The 21,175-nt window shown below is 53.2% G+C and overlaps 1 protein-coding gene across 1 annotated transcript in view; it reads right to left on the bottom strand.

The window, feature by feature from the left end:
- Positions 1–917: 917 nt before the first annotated feature.
- The window catches only part of Col23a1 (collagen type XXIII alpha 1 chain), a 343,386-nt gene continuing 323,128 nt past the window's right edge, over positions 918–21,175 (bottom strand). Inside the window, exons 9-29 of the mRNA XM_020170455.2 lie at positions 20,610–20,726; positions 19,774–19,809; positions 19,369–19,395; positions 17,637–17,663; positions 16,645–16,698; positions 16,056–16,118; positions 15,589–15,633; positions 13,948–14,025; positions 12,202–12,255; positions 11,545–11,589; positions 10,636–10,725; positions 10,078–10,140; positions 9,691–9,747; positions 9,457–9,483; positions 8,334–8,396; positions 8,196–8,249; positions 7,858–7,884; positions 5,789–5,842; positions 5,513–5,599; positions 3,314–3,352; positions 918–2,857 (exon numbers count right to left, since the gene is read on the bottom strand). Coding sequence (XP_020026044.2) covers positions 2,855–2,857; positions 3,314–3,352; positions 5,513–5,599; positions 5,789–5,842; positions 7,858–7,884; positions 8,196–8,249; positions 8,334–8,396; positions 9,457–9,483; positions 9,691–9,747; positions 10,078–10,140; positions 10,636–10,725; positions 11,545–11,589; positions 12,202–12,255; positions 13,948–14,025; positions 15,589–15,633; positions 16,056–16,118; positions 16,645–16,698; positions 17,637–17,663; positions 19,369–19,395; positions 19,774–19,809; positions 20,610–20,726 — 1,110 coding nt within the window. The 3' untranslated portion in view covers positions 918–2,854. The remainder of the gene's footprint in view (positions 2,858–3,313; positions 3,353–5,512; positions 5,600–5,788; positions 5,843–7,857; positions 7,885–8,195; positions 8,250–8,333; positions 8,397–9,456; positions 9,484–9,690; positions 9,748–10,077; positions 10,141–10,635; positions 10,726–11,544; positions 11,590–12,201; positions 12,256–13,947; positions 14,026–15,588; positions 15,634–16,055; positions 16,119–16,644; positions 16,699–17,636; positions 17,664–19,368; positions 19,396–19,773; positions 19,810–20,609; positions 20,727–21,175) is intronic.

Here is a 21,175-nt window from a genome sequence, read left to right as displayed (position 1 = left end):
AAAGCTGCCCTTCTTGGCATGGAGTTCTGAGGCCCCCCTCCCCCCAGTCCTTGAGGCTCAGCTGTGAGACTGACTGTCCCAGGTGTCTTAGCTAGGACCTTGAACAAGTCATTCACTCTTCCTGAGCCTCTTGGTCCTCACCCCATCTCTCTAAGGACTCAATAGGCTCTACATTCTGAAGTTTCCAGGCCTGAGGATACAGGTATGAGGCCACAAGAGGGCAGCAATGGGCCGGGAATGGCCCTGTCCTGTTCAGTGGAGGATAGGGACCCCCTCGGATGTCTGAGAAGTGGGGACTATGTGGCTTCTCCCTCCTCGAAGCTCTACCTGCTGGTCACCCATTATCATGGTGCTGCCTAGCAGAGTTCTTCCCCTGCCAAACGATTTTGAAAAGAAATTAGAGGGCATCCAAGAGCCTGGGTCCAGTCCCAAGCCTTCCTTTCCTTCCTGGTTGGGCACCCCTGGGCAGGTGACTACTCCCTCTCAGCTTCAGTTTTGCCGTATGCAAACTGGACGCAGTGGCAACTACCACATTGGCCCCATCCTTCACTGGCTGATGACAGGATCAAGCAAGGCTCCTAGGTGGAGGAAGGAGTGAATTGCTAACTATGGAGCACAGTGGATTTGGGTGGTTATTCTGGAACTCTAAAGGAGGCTTCTCTACACCACCCTGGAAAGTGCTTCATTTTGCCATCTGTGAAATGGGCACATTTGCTGGGTCCTCTCTTAGGATTTTGTAAGGACCAGCTGGAATGAGAGACATGGATGTGCTCTGCCAAGCTATGGTCCTTGCTTGGTCTTGGAGTGAGGAGAAGAGAGGGAAGTCAATCACAGGTATTTCAGGTGTCTGACCTATCCTACGTTCTCCATGTACATGTATCTCACAAAGTTTGTCCTCATTGAGCCACAGTTTGAGGTTTTTGTTTTTTTTTTGTGGTACTGGGGCTTGAACTCAGGGCCTACATTTTGAACCAGCCCTTTTTTGTGATTTTTTTTTTTTTGAGATAAGGTCTCACGAACTATTTGCCCAGGCTGGCTTCGAACTGTGATCCTCCTGATCTCTGCCTCCTGAGTAGCTAGGATTACAGGTGTGAACCACTGGCACCCAGCCACAATTTGAGTTTTAAGCATTGCCATCCCATTTTACAGATGAGGTGGCAGGTGGCATTTTCTAAGATGGCTGCGAGATCTACTATCCCATGTTTTCTCCTTAAAATATGATGTTAGCACTTTTCACTGGAGAGGTGGGGTCTGCCTCCCACCCCTGAAATTGCATTGAGCCCCTAACTCTGGCAGAAAGTGACACCATATGACTTTGGAGGTTTGGCCTTCTGGTTCACTCACCCTTGAAATCCAGCCACATGCTGTGAAAAGGCCCAAGCCTACCTATGACATGGGTAGGTGTCCTGGCCACCTGGGTCCTAGCGAACAGGCAGCAACAATAACCCAATGAGGGAGAGCCACCCCGCTGAGCCCACGAACCCCAGAATGATATAAGAGAAACAAACACTTTAAGGCAACAAGTTTTGGGGTGATTTGTTATGCAACAGTCACTGGTAGGCACAGTAGAGGAGCACACAAGGGTTCAGTGACATGAAGTGTTTGGCTTAAGGACTCTGCTAGCGTATGGCAGGACCAGTCCTTCAGATTATGTCCTCGGAACTCCCCACTGGTCTCTGCTCTGACCATCTGGTTTCTGGGATGGCTTTTCTCCAGGGAGAATCGCCCCTTTTCCCTCCCATCCTGAAAATGACCAGGATGAAACTTTCACCAGAGGTGTCCAGGACAGTCTGCAAGGACAGGCACACCTGGACACACATTTGTAGTTTATTACATAAAGTGATGCCCATCTACACAGAGAGAGGAGGCCAGGAGCCAGGACAGAGTTGGCTGCTGGGAACCTTTGTTACAAGTGATAAAGTCTCTTACAGAGCACATGGGAGGAGGGGGCAGGTCCGCTGCTCAGATCTGCACAACTCACCAGGAGGCTCATTTCTGCCAGACTGACCAAAGTCTGGTCAGTCTGGACGGGAGACTTGGGGCCACTAAGACCCAAGCTCTGAGTTGGAGGTCCGTCTTCTCAGGGCTGGCAAAGTCCCTTCCTGTCCCTGCCCTTGGTGGTGTGGTGATAAAGACAGGAAGTAGCAGCCAGAGCAATCAAAGACTCTCCATTCCCACCCTTAGGGACTACTGGGCTCTCCGCAGTTGACTCCACGTGGCAGCCTCAAAGCTCAGCAACTTCTCAAGGTCAGATGATACATGGCAGGCTGGTGTCCAGAGGCCTGCTGAGCTTGGGGGGGGTGGAACTAGATCCTCTTGGGGTGCTTTCTACTGTTTCCTCCCCAAATGCTGGGCAAAAGTCTTCTTCTGTCCTGGTGAACCCAGGGTCCAGGGTGCAGCTGGTTGTGGCTGAGTCTGGAAGCTGGAGAGGCCAGAGCAGCTGCAGCTGCTGTCCAAGTGGGTCTTGTTGGATATGGTGTGACACAGGGAGTCGGGGGCATCAGAGGACAGCTCTTGCAGGGCAGTGGGACAGCTGTGAGTCTCTGCTAATCAGGTGATCGGAGGCTCAACCCAGCATCGTTCTAGCCTCACCCGAGCCGGTGCTTTCACCTTCTCTCCTCTGGGGAAAGCCAAGCCCTGAGGGTCCCCTCAGGTACAGAGTCCCCTGATTGCCCGTTGGCTTTCTTGCCAGCTTTATGTGCTGGTCTTCTGGGGCTGCTTGGCACACTTTCCAATGTTCTAAGGCCACAGGTGGCGCATCCCATGTAAGAAGATCAATATATTACTGTTTTGTTTTTACAAAAATTAAGAATGTCCACACGGATCTGTACAGGCTGTGAGCTGCATCTAGGGATCACTGGAAAAGGAGGAAAGACTGAAGGTGACGAGGGGCCTGGAGAGATCCCTCTGGCCCTGCTCCATCCATGCCCCCACCCACCCATGTTCCCCATCCTGCCCATTTCCTCAGAAATGCGTGTGGCCTCACTCTTCTCAGGGTCCTTTTAGTGGGGGCAGCTGGTACAGAGTCCCAGGAAACCCCGAAGGCTTTGCACTGAGCTGGGCCAGGTGCCAACTGAAACTCCTATGACCAGCAGGGAAGGTTGCATACATCAGCCAGGACTACAAGCCTTGGCCATGTGACAGGAAAATCATAACCACTGCTGGGAAACCTGGTTATTCAGTCACTGTGAGGGATGCTGCAGATACCTGGAGCTCTAAGTGATACTTCCAAGTCCCCAGGGGTCATCTCTGTCCCTCCACTCCTCCCCACACTCCTCCAGGCCTACCCCTGAGACCCCTCCCTGCAAGGTACCTTATGCCAGCAGCCAGGCACAGGCAGCCCGTCGGGGCCCTGGAAAGGAAGAAGGTTTCAGTGACAGGGTCAGGAGTCAGTCAGCTCTTTACACCCCACACACCCTTCCCAAGTCCATAGGGAGATACAGCCCAGGTGGCTGCTGTGTGAAGCCCCTCAACTCCACTAATGAAGGGCTATGTGTCTCCTCTATCCATTTGGGGCACAATAGCCCCCTCACTACACTTACCCTGAGTGTGTTCTCACTGTGCTTTGTGGGGACACCTGGGTACTGGATGGAAATAGGAGGACCCTGTGATGTAACAGGTAATTGTGCCAGACATTCACCACCCAGGAGGACCTGGTCCTGTGGAGGGGGCTGTGTGGCCAGCCTCTTGCCTGGCAGTGGTGACAGTGGCTCTGGCCATTCAGCCTTGGGACCTGAGAGTCTTCAGAGCTTGGCAGGAATGCCTCTGACACTGTTGTAAGGACAGCTCAGGAGGTGGTAACCCTCCAGCCTGTCCTGGCCTGAGATTGCATCTGCAAGGCAGGCAGGGAGGGCATGGGTTGCCAGCATGGGACACTGGGCTGGGGTTGTCTGGGGGCACCAGCAATGCCCACTCAGCCACCAGGAAACCAGCAGGGGGTGGCTTTCTTCAGGCAGCTTGGAGGGCCAGGAGGTGGATGGGGACAAAAGGCAAAGTCCCTGGGCGGCTCCAGCACAGAAAACACTCCACTGTACTCCAAAGCATAGGCATAAGCCTCAGACACAAGCAACACACCCCTGAACCCCTCTCATGTGCACACCAGGGGCACAGGCTGCAGACCAAAGGGAAATGGGACCAGGAGGAGAATGCGAGGCACAAGCATGGAAGGATGGGGACAGACACTGCTCATAAGGCCTAGCACAGCACACACAGCACACAGCAGGCCAGACTGCATACCACAGGGCAGGGCCCACTGCCCCTTACTGGGCCCCGGGGGCCTGGTGCCCCCCGCTTGTCTCCACATCGAGAGTGTTCCTGTTTCAATGACAAGGGCTTTCTGATTTTCGTGAAGTCTTGACCAAGGGTCTGGAGCCACAGAGCTGGGCCCCTTTATCACCTTAGCCATCTCTTTTCAGACAGGGTCTTGCTATGTAGCCCAAAGTGATCTTGAACTTGGTATCTTCCTGCCTCAGTCTCCTGAGTGTTGGGATTACCACACCTGGCTTGTCTCTGGCTTTTTTGTGTGTGTTTATCTCTCTATCTTTCATGCCTTTTTCTCACCAACCCTCTCAAAACCACCTGGAGGGAGGGGTTACCAACCCACTGTAAGAATGAAGGGACCAAGGCACAGAGGGCTAAAGTGACTCACTGGAGGCCAGAGGACTGGGTGGGGTCCCTGTCTCTGGGTCTGCCTGCACATGTCCCAAATCCCTGGCTAGGGTGGCTGGGCATGAATGTGGCCAGTTTAGTATGGAGACTCAGCTGTTTGTTCTCCTGTCTTCTGAGCTCCACTGGAAAAGCCCAACTTGTAAATCTTCTTGCCTTGTAGAAGACAGGAACCAAACTGTGGTTGTTTTAGGCACTGGGCCTGGTGAGGTATCGAGGGCTACTGGGTAGGAGCAGGGACAGAGATAAGTGAGGGAGGAGGGACAGGACGGGCTTCAGGCTTACAGAGGGGACAGGGTGGGTTACTCCAAACTAGAAAAAGACATTTCTGGGAAGAAGCGTTGAGAAGGGGAATGAGAGACCTCCAGGGAAGGTAGGGTTGTCCCATCTTCCTCTATGGCTGAGGATGTTGGGTCACGGTCCAGCCTGGCCTTAAGCTCAGAGGGAGTCAGTCTCTAATGGGATCCCAGGCAGCCATGGTCAGGGGCTGGGCGTGCTGTCTCAGTATGTGACTGCTGGGCTTCCCTTTCCAGCACTCAGGCCCCTCCCAGGGCACTCTGAAACTACTGATAACTCTGGGTAAACAACTTCACTCCTGGCCAGGCCCCTGTCCAACCTAAGAAGGCCCAAGACAGGTCTCTACTCAAGCAGGTCTTCTCTGGGGCTGAGTAAAGATGAGAAAGTGACCCTGGTGAGCAGACCCTGCCTCTGGCCATGCCTCCACATCCATAGATGGGCTGCATCCCCCAATCTTGCCCATGGGGGCTCAGTGCCAAGCCCAGAGGAGCCCTGATGATGGTTTTGGTGGCTCCAGCAGGCGAGGACTCTGTTCTGTTCAGACACTTACCACAGGACATGGCTGGTCGAGTCCCGGCGGACCTGGCTCTCCCTTCTGGCCCTTCACTCCTTTCCGGCCGGGGACTCCTCGCTCTCCCTGCACAAGAAGGAAGGTGGAGGGGTGGCCATGGCTGCCAGACTCAGGACCCCTCTACCACCTTTCAGAGCCATCAGACCCTGAAGCTTCAGTTTCAGCCTCTACCTGCGCCATTTGGCTGCTCTCATCTTTGCTGGCTTTTCCTAGCCTCCCATTCCTGCCTCGTTTCCCCTTTCCTGTTGTCCTCACCTTCTCTCCACGATCGCTCCGGTCGCCTTTCTCTCCCCGGGGTCCAGGAAAACCCTGACAGAAGAATTAAAGGTTAAACTGGCAAATGAGGGTTAAATACTCTTTCTCTGTGATTTCTTCATCTCTGCTCCTTCTCCATCCACCGCTACCTCCTCCCTCCATGCACATTCATGGCCCAAGCTACCTGGCCTGTTAGGTGGACACAGGGAAAAGCATGCATTTAGGATGCCAGCTCTGCTTCTCCAAAACAGACCACTGTTGTCTCTGGACAGAAGCCATCACTCAGGCAGAGCTGATGACGAGGGGCTTTCTAGGTCACAGCCAGATGCAACAGGCACTGGCCCAGGCTTAGCTGGGGACTGAGACTGAGGAAACTCATGGAAGTTTATGTTGCTATCTTTGACAGACTAAGAGAAGGTGACTTCTGTTCTTGGCTCAATTCTTGTACACTCATCTGTCTGTTCCTCTATCTGTCCATCTCTCTTTCTGCCCATCCAGTCAACTAACATGACAAAGCATCCACTAGATCTGGGATGTGGGCTGGACAGTGAGTACAGAGAAATGGATTTGACCCATTCCCTTGTGTCTACCAGGCAAGGCCACAGAGGACTGACAATAGCAGTTGATGCTCAGGGACTGAGGTATGAAACGGGTGCTGGGATAACAGGAAAAGGACTGTTCTGTGAAGGGATGGGGAGTCAAAGGAAGCTTCTGAGCAGGGTTGCTATTTCTGCTGGGTCTGGTGGGGGAGGGACAGGGGGTAAACCAGGCAGAGCTGGCAGGCAAGGCTTTGAGATGCCAGCCATCCTGAGTCCATGCCTCCTAGGAGGTAGCTGCCGCTACTCCCACATGGTGTGGAGTTTCTTTTGCTCCAACTCCCACAACCTCCCTGGATCCAGAGCCTGAATGATCAGCACCACTTCCCAGTGTGGTTTCACAGATGGAGCTTCTTCCCCCATCCCCAGTGAGGAACCCTGGCCAACGCTCCTCCTTCTGGTCCACACTTGCTCTCCAAGGTGGTGTTCTCTCCTTAAAGTCTAGGGTGAGCCAGGTGTTGGTGGCTCACGCCTGTAATCCTAGCTACTCAAGAGGCAGAGATCAGGAGGATTGAGGTTTGAAGCCAGCCTGGGCAAATAGCTCTCAAGACCCTATCTCAGAAAAAAAAAAAAAAAGGGCTGGTGGCGTGGCTCAAGGTGTAGGCTCTGAATTCAAACCTTGGTACCACACACACACACACACACACACACAAGTCTAGGATGGTCACCAGAGCTCTTGCAGCCCTGAAGCTGGTTACATTTCTCTCAGGACAGCTACCTGATCTTTTTGGGAACCACCCCCTCTTCTCATAGTCCATGGATACTAGTGCCAGTCCCAGGGCCAATGAGTGGACTGCACTCCTGTGGCCTAGTAATAGCTCAGTGTTGACCAAAGACAGCCAAAGAGATTTTCTCACAGCAGGAGAATGGGGCAAATCTTCCTTCTGGATTTGGCCCGGGAAGGTACAGGTGTGGAGCTGTGGCTCTCCTTCACCTCCCAGTGATTCCCATACAGGGAAGGCAGAGATGAGAGGGGTTGTGCCAACATAGTCATGTCTTAGATTTGTGTGTTGAACCTCCAGACTTCTCAGATATGAGTCATTTTAAATCAGTTTAAACTATGATTTGTTTACATTGTGCAACCAAAGGAGGCCAGAGAGAATGAAAGAAAGTCAATGCTTCCTTTACTTTCCTTCCCACAATACCTCCTTAGCTGAAGCCTCGTCATCGTTCTCTAGGTCACTGCAGCAGGTTCCTCACAGCTTGCCCCACCTCTCTACTACAGTACATCAGCCATTTACCCACCCGTCCATGCACCATCCATCTATTCATCAATTCTCCGTCATCCATTCTTAAAGCACCTATTCTAAACTGGACTTGGCACTGTCAACATAGGGGAATCTGTCAGTCACACCCCTTGGGAAGGATTCATGCTTGAGCCAGCCAGATCCGGTCACTGTATCGACCAATGTGAGGATAGAGGACACACACAAGAAGGATCCAGTCACTCACAGTGAAGGATGAGAAACTTACATCAAGACCTGGCTCGCCGGGTCTGCCCTGAGGAGAGACACAAGAGAGAATGTAAGGGGCTGGAGAAAGGGTGCTGGGAGCACAGCTGCTGGGGATCATAGCTGCCAAGGAGCCCAGCCCTGTGGCTTGGCCACAGACATCGGGGCAAGGAGACCCACTGCAGGCATGGGCAGAGGGCAGGCAGAATGGTGTCACAGAGTCACAGGTCCCTGGCCCTGTGTAAGGGTTCAGCCTCAAAGGTTGAGTGACACCAGGGGTGCGTGGCTATAGTGTGTGTGTGTGTGTGTGTGTGTGTGTGTGTGTGTGTATGAGGGGAAGTTGTACACGTTAGGTCTTACCTTTTCTCCTTTGGTTCCTGGCAGCCCAATAAGGCCTGGTGGGCCAACTGGTCCCTGTATAGAAAAAGAGTGGGTTAGAAAGCATGATGGTTATAGGATGAGATATCTCTGGGGAAAAAAATGGCTCATGACACTCACAGGCAGGCCGTGAGGACCTCTTTCACCTGATGCACCCTTCTCTCCCTTTGTTCCATCCAAGCCCTGGAAATGAAGAGAGAAACCGGTCAAGGAGAAGGGGTCAGACAGACAATAGAACAGGAAAGCTAGGGGAGTGGGTATGCATGGTGGAGGGACAGAACAACAGACTCCGGGCTCCGTGACAGCATGGGCCCAGCGTGCTCCACAGCGAGGACTGCAATGAGCTATGGGAGAGTACAGTTTCTCTTTTCCCACACATGGGTTCCCTTAGCAGTCATAGGAGGGCAATGGTCACATCCATTCCTTTTCCTTTTATTTTCAGTGGGGTTTGCTAAGCAAGCGTTCTATCACTTGAGCCACTTCGCCAGCCCTACATCCATTCTACAGAGTAGGAAAGGATACAGAGAGGGGCAGGGATGAACCCAGCTGCACAGCCAGGCAGTGGTAGGGCTGAGGACCCGTCAGATCCCTCAGTCCCAGCCTTGGTCCCTGACAGCAGCTGCCTCTTCTAAGTATGATCCTGGGAGGCCTTGGGACAAAACAGCCAGAAGCAGTGCAACTGAGCTCCACTTAGGTTGGGATTCCATGACTCAGAGTCCTCCATCTGGCCTCTGAGCTGGGGAGGCAGAGATGTGCAGGATAAATGAGACACAGTAAAGCAAGGAGTGGGGCCAGCTGGCCTCCCCGGGGCAGGCGTGTGGGCAGACCACACTTGAGGTTTTAATTTAAGAGCTGAGAACATGGCATTATGAAATACACACCAAACTCAAGACTGTATTCGGGCTGTGGGCAGTTGAGAGACAGATGTGCACAGGCAAGAGATGGGGACCCGACAAAGGTGGAAAAGTGGGTGAGGAGGCAAATGAGATGGGAGATGGGCCAGGGGAGGAGAGAGAGAGACTGGGGCCCCTAGGCAGAGGGGAAAGTGAAAGAACTGATCCTAAGTATGGGGGTGGGAGTGGGGTCCCTCCCTGAGGATATCAGAGAGGCTTCAGTACAGGGCATTGGGGATGGTTAACCCTCAAAAGTCTCAGAACTGGGTCTGGGCCAAGCATGGGATTAGCAAGGCTTTCTGAACTGCTCATTAGGAGTCTGGGTGAGGAGGGGATCTCTACCCACTCACCTTGGGACCCTGGATTCCCTGGAGGCCCTGGAGAAGGAGGAGAAAGCAGATCAGATGGGCCATCAAGATGGGCGAAGACCTCAGGGCCAGGGCCCTCCTACAGCAGCCCCTGTGGTCCTGACCCCAGCTCAGCTAGCACCATGAGAAATCCTGCCCTCCCCTTGGTCACAGCTCTGGGGCCTGGGCCCACCACCCTCTTGGTATCCCAGCTGCTTTAAGCCAAATTGTCCTTACCATGGGGCCTGGGGGGCCGGGGGGACCGGGAGGACCTGGCTCCACAATGATCTGGGCCTAGGAAGGGTCAGAGATGGGTTAGTCACCCACAGTACTCTCATTCCTCACCTACCCCACACTGGGATAACACTCCTGGGTGCTGGGCCTGGAGCCCCTGGGCAAGGCTCCTTCTTGCCCCTGGGAAGGCAGAGCCTGGTGAGGGACCCAGCAGATGGCCTTTGGCTTCTCAGATGGGCCTTGGGTGGGGGACGCAGCCTGAGGTCCCTCACTCCTCCTCCCCCACTGTCCTGTGTTAGGTCAGACTAGGGTAGCTTTTGTGTCCCAAGGCTCATGGTCCCCACTAGGCCTAGGTGTTGGGGGAAGCCCCAAGCCTCAGCATCCCCTTACCAGGCTCTCTTGTAGGTTATCAGAGGCTGATTCTCCTTTTTCTCCCTTGGGGCCGTCAGCACCCTGCAAGATGGGGTAGCCTGTGAGCCCTTCCTGTCCATTCTAAAATCACTTAAGGTACCCAGCCACCTTCCCCACCCCACCCCACCCCACCCCACTCCCACACAGTAGCAGTAAACTGGCCATTGCTGCTTAAAGCACTTTTCCCCAAACCAGTGTGAGCCACCCTGGGTGTGGAGCAGAGTGGTGTGTAGCACATACGAATTGTGTCCTGTGGTGCAGAATGACAGGGCCACTGAAGCAAAGACCTGGGTTCAAACCCTAGCACTACCTCTTAGCTTGAGTTACACAACAGCCAAAAAGTGACAAGTTCCCAGTGGGTGTTCTGATCCAGCCATGACAAGAGTAACACCAAAAATGACCGTGACAATGACCAAGGGTGTTTATTATGGACCATTCCAATCCCTGCCTCTTCCACCCCCCATCCCCACATGGGCACATATTCACTTCAGGAACCTCAGGATCAAGCAAGTGGATGGGACCCACCCAGTCACATACCGGTAGGCCAGACAAGCCCATTTCTCCGGCTTCCCCTTTGGGTCCAGTTGGCCCAGGCTCTCCTGGGTCTCCTTTAGCTCCTTTGGGACCCTGAAAGCCACCAGAACAAGGAATTAGTGGAACTCAGGAACCCTGGTCGGTCCCTGAGCTAAGTCAGGCCAGGCCAAACCCCCTACTTCCTGCTCATGTGTCCCCAACCTCCAGCCCAGGTAGCTGGAAGCCTTGGCTGAATGCAGTGGGGGAGCTGGATGGAGATAAGGAGGGGACAGCCCACTTCCTGCTTGCTTGGAGTGTGAGAATAGTTGAGGGTGGGCAGCCACTTGGGCACTCATGCGGCCAATGCTGTGCTCACATCTCAGGAGCTTTGAATCTTTGAATCCCACGTGCCTTCATCAACCGATTACATCATGTTCAAGATGGGCCCCACACGAGGGACCCAGCAGTAAAGACACACAGAGGTCAAGTGACACCCAAGGATGTGCTCATGTCCATTTAAGATCACCTTTCTCTCCCCACATACATTTACAGTAAGACTAACAATGCCCAGCAGGGAAATATTTGGGATCCTCTGCTCCATGAGCCATGAGCTGCTCTCAGTAGCTTGCAGATAGAGCTGTGCAACCCTCAGAAAAGGCCTGCATCTTCCTCACCTACAGACAGGGAACCTGAGGTTGCCAGAAAGCGAGCAACTCACCCAAGGCCCAAAGGGCCAACAACTGGCACAATGACAGCCCAGCAGACTCTATGCTTAGTACCATGTACTATGGCCTCTCTCTTTCTCATAGTTGTTTCTCTCTCTCTCTATCTGAGCAACTGTACACATACCTACATACACTCACACACACACACACACACACATGCTCACACACACCCCAGTACCCAGCACCAGCATGAGCAAGGCCCAGAGACCTTCTCTCCATCGATTCCTGGGGCGCCAGGCAATCCAAGTTCACCCTGGAAGAGAACAGTGAAAGGAGTTATGGCTCTCTTAGCACCTGCTAAGAGGCCCCAGCACAGTCCCTAGGCTGGGTCCCCACAGCTAGACTTCCAAGAGGGCACCCCCTGGGTGATGAGCACTGTGCCAGGCATCTACTGCCTACTCTCCTTCTTGTGCTCAGCCCCCAAGAGGCAGACAGAGCTGGTGGCAGTCATTTATGGCTGGCCTGCTATAGATTTAGGAGCTGAAGTCAAAGGGTTAAGTGACTTGACCCAGGCCACACACAGCCCAGGTATAACAATGCCAGGACCAGACCCTGGGTAACTTCAGAGTCTTGGGCTCTTTCTCCAACACAAGTAGGTAGGGGGTACACGAATAGGTGCAGCATATTTAAGGTCTGTTGTGATGCCCTGAGGGGCTGATTTTTCTCTTCAATGTGTGCGTGAGGCTTCCTGGGGGGAGCTGGGGCCCAGGAAGAAGGACCTGATTGGTTAAAGAGGGGCAGAGCCCCTTTCTCTGAGCCGCAGAAGCCAGCCAGGACTCCAGGAGGGAAGTGGGAACATATGTCAGAGAGGAAAGAGGAGGTGGAGACATGGTTTGGGGGACCATGTAGCTGCATCTGCACTGACCTTGGCTCCAGGCATCCCTGGTGGCCCTGGGGCTCCCTGAGGCCCAGGAGGACCCTGTGTATGAAAAATCAAGCCAGTCAGTGGTTAGAGAAGGCCCCCCCTGCCTACCCAATCCTTCCACCTGGGGCAAGTCCTTATGTAGCCAGCAGCAGACAGACCATGAGGACCTGCTGCCCACCTCCTACCCAGGCTGATCAGGACATGGCATGCAGCTCATTCTCCCTTGGGAGAGGCCAGGGAGGTGACAGGGCATTGGATAAAATACCGCAATGTCCACTGCTATGGAAGGCCCAGAATCTCTCTGCCCTCAGAGCAAATATGATTTCTTCACAACACTCTGCTGCTCAAGAGTCTGTGATGGCTTCCTATTGTCCCTCAAAACAAGCTTAAATCCCTTGCTGGCATACAAGGGCAGCCAAAAATTGCATCCTGAACAGTGACCCGGCCCTGCCATCTCTGCCTATTCTGTGAGCTCTCTGACCATCCGGTTCTATCGCCTGCTGTCTGCTCGTCCCAGTTCCTCAGTGGCACTGGTAGGGGACCAGGTCTCCAGTGTCTGACCCTACTACTAAGCTCTTCTTCCAACCTAGGCTTCCCACAGGTCGTCTGCTCATCACGGCTCCTTACTGCCCCCCACTCACCCCTCTGGACTCACGCGCCCTCTCAAAGGCCATATCCAGTACAGCTCCCCTGGCTGACAAGCTCTACTTCCTTCACTTGCCCCTCCTTTCCCCAACCTTCCCTTTCTTGCTAGTGTCCCCACTGAGCTGTCCCTGGTCTTACTGCATTGTCTCCACCCTTCTCACTTCTCTAGGTCCAGGCCCAGAACCTGCCTCCCTGGTGGGCCCCTCCCTCCAGCATTCCCTGACACCCATGTTCACATTCCTTCACACTACTCCCCAGCTAGCCCATTTTTTCTTTTTGACATCCTTCTCCTGCTCAAGAACTGACTATGGCTCCTACTGCCCATCAGACTGAATCATCAATCCAGCCTGGCATCCAAATCCACCTCCTGAATCCCTGCACTCCTAGGGCTTCTCCCACATGGGTCCCAGTCAGCCTGAGACACACCGTGGACGGGCATGCCCTCAGAGCCAAGTTATACCACACTCCACCATGCAGGCCTGGGATAGGCCACAGTTACCATCAACTTGTACTTCCCTGCGGCCTATGGGAGATAACTGGGATTGAAACTCAGGTGGGGTCAGGCGCTAATGCCCAGTTTGGTACTGATGACCACCCAACCCCCATCCCAGTTCCTTTCCTTGGTACTGCGAGCAGCTGGCACCTGACCTCCCTCTGCTCTAGTTGTGGTTCCAAGTGTGCCAGTTAGTGGGCAGGGCCAGAGGCCACACATGTCCTGAGATGCCTGGGACAGGCCTTGCCCCACTCAGTCCCCCTTCATAATAGTTATTAGAAAAGGAACTAGACTTCTGGTCAGTCTTCCTTAGGAGGCCCCCAGAAGAGACACTGGTGGGTTTAGTCATCACAAACTGTTCTGTCTCCTGCCCCTGAGGGAGGAGCTTCCCTTATTGCCTTGGCCTCTGGGGAGCCCGGGCCACATGAGCTACATTCTGCCTTAGCGTCATGTGGGTCTCAGGACCAGGCACTTTATGGAATTGAGGCTTTTATACTAAGCTGATCCTGGTCTCTTGTGTAGAAAAGTACAGGATTTTTACACAAAGCGAGCTGCTATTCTCTCAGGAACTGGACATCAAGGGCGTGGCTGGCCACCAGGAACACTACCTTCAGGGCGTCCAAGATCCTGCCATCATAGTCAATCACCACTGTGTCTCCTTGCTCACCCTTGAGACCTGGGGGACCCTGAGATAGAAGAAAATTAAGAACTTCAGGGTCTCTACAACAAATCAGAAATCAGGGCAAAATAGTTTCTGCTGGGTATTGAGGTGGGGGAGAGGGAGGGGGCGGAGTGGGTGGTAAGGGAGGGGGTGGGGGCAGGGGTGAGAAATGACCCAAGCCTTGTTTGCACATATGAATAATAAAAGAAAAAAAAAAAAGAACTTCAGGGAAGCTGACAGAATGATTCAAGTGGTGGAGTGCTGCCTAGCAAGCTTGAGGCCCTGAGTTCAAACCCCAGTACCAGAAAAACCAAAACCAAATGAAACAACAAAAAAAGAACTTCAGGGAAGAGCTCTCTGTAGGTGAATGTGGTCATCCTCTTTGCCATACTCAGAGCTAAGGGGGACACGAATCTTGCAGTCCAAAGCCCACAGACACCTGTGCACCCTGGACCAGCTTTGCAGTGTGCTAGGCCCTCAGGCACAAGCCAGTGTGTCCCAGCAAACGTGAAGTGGCAGGTGGGGTCTGGAGGCCAACTGAAGAACATGCTCCCGCCTGGCCAAGAGGAGGCTGTGTTTTGCCTCCATGTGGGTATTCAAGTTCCACTGAGGCCTGACCCCAGACTTCTTGGGGGAAAATGGAAAGCCTAATTTTGATGTGAAGTTCTTCAGATTTTCAAATGTTGTCAAAGCTAAAAACAACCCTTACCCTTCCAAGACCGGTGAAGGCCATGGGTGGGTTGGATAGGGTCTCCTTTTCCTGCCTTCTGGTAGAGGTCGCACAGAGCATGCACTAACACCCATTCCTAGGCAGTCCTGATTGTGTACAGTCCACATCCATCTACACATACACTGCAGGCTGCACAGGTGCCTGCTGCCTCCTGCCAAGCTCTTCCCCTTGGAATCACACTTCCCTACCCAGGTTGCTCCTTGTCCAGAGAACAGTGGGGGGTCACAAGTCCTGCACAGGGCAGAGCACCAGGCTCGGGCCTTGTTGTCCGGCTGCCCTTGGGTCATGACCTACATGGGACTATCCAGTGTATACAGAAACCCCACACTCGGTGCCTAATCCCACCCTAGCCACCTGTGCAGCCAGCCTGGGGGCCTCGTATCTGTTTTTTTGGAGGAAGAATTTATCTACTGGTCACAGGAGGGGACATGGTCACATGAGGCAACAGAGCCAAGAACAGGACCTGTATGTCAGCATAAAGGTCTGTCACAGTGCTGGTCACAAAAGATCTGGGGTTGGCAGTGCTCCTGGTGAGAGGAGCACCTCCATGTGAGGCTGGGAAGGGTGAGGCCCACTCCACAGTGGGTAGGTCACACCCTAGGAGAACCTAGGTTTGAATGTGCACAGAGAAGGGCACAGAGTCAGCTATGATTTAATAATAAGAGGCCAGGCTCTTACTGTAATACATCCATGTCTGAATATTTCAAGCACGTGTTGTGAAATTTTAAAAATCACTAATAAAAAAATTAAACAAGATGCCCAGATCCTGCATCTCTACAGAAACTCTGTGTCTCTGTGGGGACAAGGAACTTCTAAAGCTGAGGGAATGGCACTACTGTGGCAGGGGAGGCTGCTTACCCGGGGCCCTGCGGTTCCATCCGTGCCTGGGTGGCCGGGCTCCCCCTGTGGAGACACATGGTTGTAGGTGGGGTGTAGAAGCCCTCACCTGCCCCACCTCCAGTCCCCTTTCTCAAGGGCCTACACGCTGGCAGCCTAATGACCTATGTATGGGAAGGACCCTCCAGGAAATGGGACAACTGTCAGACCCTTCCCTGTCCCTACAGTGTGTAGACAGGGACTTGAGCCTAGGAGTTGCAAGGCGGGTTAGCCCAGAGCTGGACCTGACAGAGGCCTTGTCACTCACTCAGCCTCCCTGCCACCCTCCTCCAGGCCAACCTCTGAGTCAAAGGAGACCCCTGGCCCAGGCCGTCCTGGACTCTCCGCTTAAAAGTGCAAATTAGAGGTGAAACCACATCTCCGCCTTGAAATTGGGTGACTGTCTGAATGGGGCCTTCAGGTGTCAGAGCAGAGCACTGTAATGTTACCTTTGGTCCTGGGGCACCGTCCATGCCATTCTCTCCTTGGGGCCCCACACTCCCTGGCTCACCCTGAAACAGAAACAATCACAGTGATAGTGAGCATGGGGTGGGGGCAAGCCTGGACCATGTGGGGCTGTTAAACCTTGCAAACAGGTCTCCTAGTGAACACGCCACACCTGGGGTGGAGGCATGGACTTGAGGGGTCTCCCCAGTCCAGAGGACTTAAGACTATAGCCACCTCCTTCCAGTCTGGATCTTGGCTCAGGGACTCAAGAGACATTTTGGAGGGAGGCTGGCCAGGATTTAGTGGCTGTTGCGAAGGCTTGGGGAATAAAGTGTGCAGATGACACCTAGTTTCTGGCTTGGGGACAGGACAGACAGTGGGTCACCTAAGGTGGGAACCAAAAGGACTTGGAGGTGCAGAGAGAGATGACCTGGATGAGCTGCAGGACTGCTGGTGATGGGCCACTCTGGCCTGCCCTGGGTGTCTGGGCACATCTCCGTGATGTGAAAGGGCCAGGTCAGGGGCATCACAGGCAGATGGCAAATGTGGAGGGTGGGAGGGAGGCAGGAGGTGGGGGGGGAAGGTACCTACCTTGGGCCCTGGGGGTCCAGGGAGCCCTGGCTGGCTGGGTGTCCCATCATCCCCCTGGGGAGAGAATAGTTAAGGCTACAGCCACCACACATGAACACCTTGGCCACATCCTCTGGTGGCTAACTGCCCCCTCCCTGCTCTAGACTCCTCAGTACACCAAATAAAGCGTGGCACCAACACCAGGCATTGTGGCTCAAGGCAGCTCCTTCCTCCCTCCTTAGCCCTCTAGGGCAGGTGGGGTCAGATCACCTCTGTGCCATGGAAATTAGAGGTGAGCAAGCCCTAGCAGGTGTTTGCTGAAACAATGCACGGACAGGTGAGTGGAGTATACCCATTATTCATTCAGCAAATATTCTGTGAGCATCCCCTGTGGGCCAGGCCGATGAGGTCCCTGCCCTGATGGAGTCAGAGGAGGCCATGGGACAAAAGATATTCAAATAAATAGAAGGCACTTTGTCAGGAAGTAGCTCAGTGTTGGGAAAAGAATATGAGGGTGATAGAGGCTCCTGGGGTGGACAATTTGCTGAGAACTGGATGGGAGGAGGAGGCCTGGAGTGAGAAGAGGTGGGGATGGGGAAGACCATCCCTGTTGGGTGGTTGGGTCCCAGGCTTGCATGCACATCAGAATCACGCAGAGTTCTGACTAAACAGCCCCCAGCCACTTCAGTCTCTGATTCAGTGAATCTAGGGTGGGCCTCCGAATTTGCATTTCTAGTGTGGCCCCAGGTGATGCTGATCCCAGGACCACACTTTGAGAACCACAGTGTCAGCCTGAAGTGGGATGACTGTGATGTGCTTGAGAAAGTGGAAGAGAGACAGCGAGTGAGCGAACAGATGAATGAAATTCCGATCTAGGACAGGGCGACCACCCACAGAGAGGACTTGGGCCTGGGTAAGAGAAGGACATCCCTGTCCTTATCCCCAGCCTCTGCCCTTCTCTCCAGCTACTTCCTGATGTTCTGGCCAAGAAGCTCCTCCGTGGGCCTCCTCACCTTCTTTCCAGTAATGCCGGGCTCACCCTGAAGGGCAAACAGGTGCAAGAGAGAGGTCAGAGCTGTAGGTGTGTGGCCTGCACATCAGACCTCTTCCTCTTTTGGTACAAGTGGCACCCATGACCTGTGGCCAGTGCTGTCCCAGAGAGCCCTGAACCCCCAGAGAGGTGCAGATGGGCAGTGGGGCTGACAGCCTTGGAGTCCATTCTGAGCTACTCACTCCCAAGCTCAATGATCCTGGGCAAGTCACTGCTCTTGAAAGATAGGAGGTGGCCTCCCCAGCCTCAGAGGGGTGTTGGAAGGTGAGTGAAAAGGCCCTGAAAGCTCCACAGGTGCTAAGTAGGGCCCCTTCCCCATCCTTTCTCTCTCCTGTGGGAAGGACCCAGCCCACCTCCGGGTGCTGCTCAAGGAGGGATCAGAAGAGAGAGCTGACATCTGGAGAGGGCTTCAAAAGCTAATGGAGAGCCTAGCATGGTCATACAGAGCTGCAGTCCCAGCATTTTGGAGGCTGAGGCAGGAGGATCATAAGTTCAAGGCCAGTCTTGAACATAGGGAGTTTCAGGCCAGTATAGACAACATGTCTTAAAAAAATTTTAAAAAGCTAATGTGGTTGAAAACACGGCCACACGAAAACCTTGCACAAGGATGTTGATAACAGCTTTACTTAGAATGGCTCCTGCCTGCAATCCTAGCTCCTCGGGAGGCAGAGATCAGGAGGATCATGGTTTGAAGCCATCCTGAACAAATAGTTCCTGAGACTTTATCTCAAAAATACAAAAATGGGCTGGAGGTGTGGCTCAAATGGTATAGCACTTGCCTAGCAATCACAAGAAACACAAGGCCCTGAGTTCAATTCCCAGTGCCACCAAAAAAAAAAAAAAAAAAAAAGAAAAGCAACCAAAATGTGCTTCAGCGGGTGAATGAGGAAATAAAGTGGCATGTTTTAGACAACGAAGTAAGATTCAGCCGTAATGAGAAATGAGTTACCAAAGCACGGAAGGACCAGTAGAACCTTCAGAGCACACTGCTGAGGGTAGGGAGCCCTCTGATGAGACCGTGTAATGTCTGCATTCATCTCGGTGACAGTTTGGAAAAGACAAAGCTACCGACAGTAAAGAGACTCCTGCTGCCAGGGATTGGTGTGTGTGTGTGTGTGTGTTGGTGGAAATTTTATGGCAGGAAAACTATTCTGTGAGGGCTATAATGGAGGGCTTTCATTGTTACACATTTGTTCAAAACCACTGTGTACAAGCGCAGAGTGAGGCCTTGTGTGACTTAGGCCTTGGGAGGCAGTGACATATCCATGCAGGTTCATCAGTTGTAACGCATGTACTACTCTGGTGGAGGATGCTGATAATGGGAGCGGCTGTGCATTTGAGGGGCAAGGGGCATAGAGGTAACCTCTGTACCTTCCCCTGAATTTTGCTGTGGACCTAAAACTGTCTCTAGAGTAAAGTCTATTAAAAACCAAACAGCTAATATGTTTTATGACTGAACACTCACAATCCTGTGTGAAGTTAAGGTAGGAAAGGTCTATCATGCCCCTATTTTACAGGTAGGTAAACTGAGTCCTAGAGATACAGTAAACTGCCCACGGTCATGGAACTGGGTCTCTTAACCCTACTGCCCTGGCTTCAGTGGGGGAGATGTTGGGTGGGAGGAAAAGAGTGTGGTGGTGAGGGAGCCCATCCACCCCAGATGTGGGAGTGGGACAGGGGTGAGGTGCACTCACCTTGGGTCCTGGGGGTCCCTTGGGGCCCTGCAACAAGAGAAAAGAAGGTGTTAAATATCATTGTCCTTTTATCAAGGGCAATGCCAAGTTCAAGAAATGAGGAGACAGGCTGTTGCACCAGGACTGACTCCTGGTGCCTCGGACAGTGGCTGCATTATGGCTTACACAGTGACAAGTGTCTTGCAGACTCCCAGCCAGGAAAGTGGGGCTATTGGAATTCTGCCTGGATTGGGTACCTCGCCCATCCATTCCCTTACTGTGGGAAGAGGGCAGGTGTGCAGGTACGCACACATGAGCATGCATTCACGCACACACACAGACCTACATAATCCTGGGGTGTGTGTGCTAGAAAGGGGCTTCCAGGTCTGGGAGCTACAGTCATGCCAACAGGGCCTGGATACTGACCATCTCTCCGTCTTGTCCAGGCTCTCCTTTGGGACCCTGAGGAAGCATGAGAGACGAGCAATGAGGCACCCAAAGATATTTCATTACCTGAGCCCAAATCTCACACCGTGATCTGGGCTGGGGCTCTAAGTACATTATCTCACTTTATCCTCACTCAGCCATGAAAAGTGGGTGTCATTGTTCCCACTTCACTGATGAAAAGGCTGAGCCTTATGTGAAAAGGAATGGATGTCATTCGAACAGTTGCTTTGATAGGGGACCCTGGTGGCAGTCTGGTGGAGGAGTGGGCGCTGGTTGCACTGGAGGAGGAGAGGAGAGGTTGGAGTCCTTGGGTTAAGTAAGAGGTAGAAGAATGAGGCCTGGACTCCAGGGTTTGGGTTAGGACAATGGGAGGGAGGTTAATCTGCAGAGAAGGAGCCCACATATGGGTCTTAGGATCAGAGTTGGGGTAAGGATTGTGAGATTGCAGCTGAAGTCAGGGTTAGGGGCTGTAGGTCTATTTGGGGTTAAAGTTTGGTTTGGGTCAGGATCACAGCCTGTAGGGTCTAATAGTTTTTATTGGAAGCATCTATCAAGATTTGGGAATAAGTTTGGGGTCAAGGTCTTGATTTTGGTTAGGGAGCAGGTCAATATTAGATTTAAGGCTTGGTTGGGGTAAGGATCTGGTTAGGGTTCAGGTCTAGACCCGGACAGGATTTGAACTGGAATTGAGGTCCAGATTCAGTGTCTGGATTGGAATGAAGGTTGTATTGGGTCTGTACTAGGGCTAGTGCTGGGGTTGGGGTTGGCTCTGGGATCAGGGCTTGGGTCAGTGCAGGATCAGGACCTTCTTTTACCTCTGGGCCTTGAGTTCCTCTGGGGCCATCTTTCCCAGTGTCACCAGGAGGGCCCCGGGCCCCAGGTGGCCCAGGGGGCCCTGGAGGTCCTGCAGCTCCATCTTGCCCTTGGTCTCCCTGAAAGAGGAGAAACTTGGCATGACTCTGAGGGGTACAAAAGGAGGGGGTCCAGCCCCAGAGAGAAACTCCCTCAGATTGGCAGCCCCTAGGCCTTTCATCTCCTGCCCTTGAGGCTCAAGGGAAGGACTTTGATAGTGGGCCTCTACCCACTTCTTGGTAGCCCCACAGGGACAGGTCCCTATACCTTGGTGTAAGAGGCCTAATGGGAACTTTAACACTCCAAGGTTGCACCTGAAGGCCAGATATGGTGTTCAGGGGAGAGATGACATGCTGGGTGCGGGTGAAAGCACATATGCCTAACCAGCTCCTTTCCAGAAAGGGGCCAAGTGTCTCTTGAAATAACCTCCTGGTTGGTCTCTCTTGCTTCATTAAGATGATGGAGGTACACTCTTGGGCACTTACCTCAGAGAATGAAAACTCAGGTTCACAAAGAAACCTGCATGTGA

Source organism: Castor canadensis, chromosome 16 (genome assembly GCF_047511655.1).
Source record: "Castor canadensis chromosome 16, mCasCan1.hap1v2, whole genome shotgun sequence".
NCBI lineage: Eukaryota > Metazoa > Chordata > Mammalia > Rodentia > Castoridae > Castor > Castor canadensis.
Note: the sequence above shows the minus strand (reverse complement) of the source record. Positions and strands in the feature narration are given on the sequence as shown.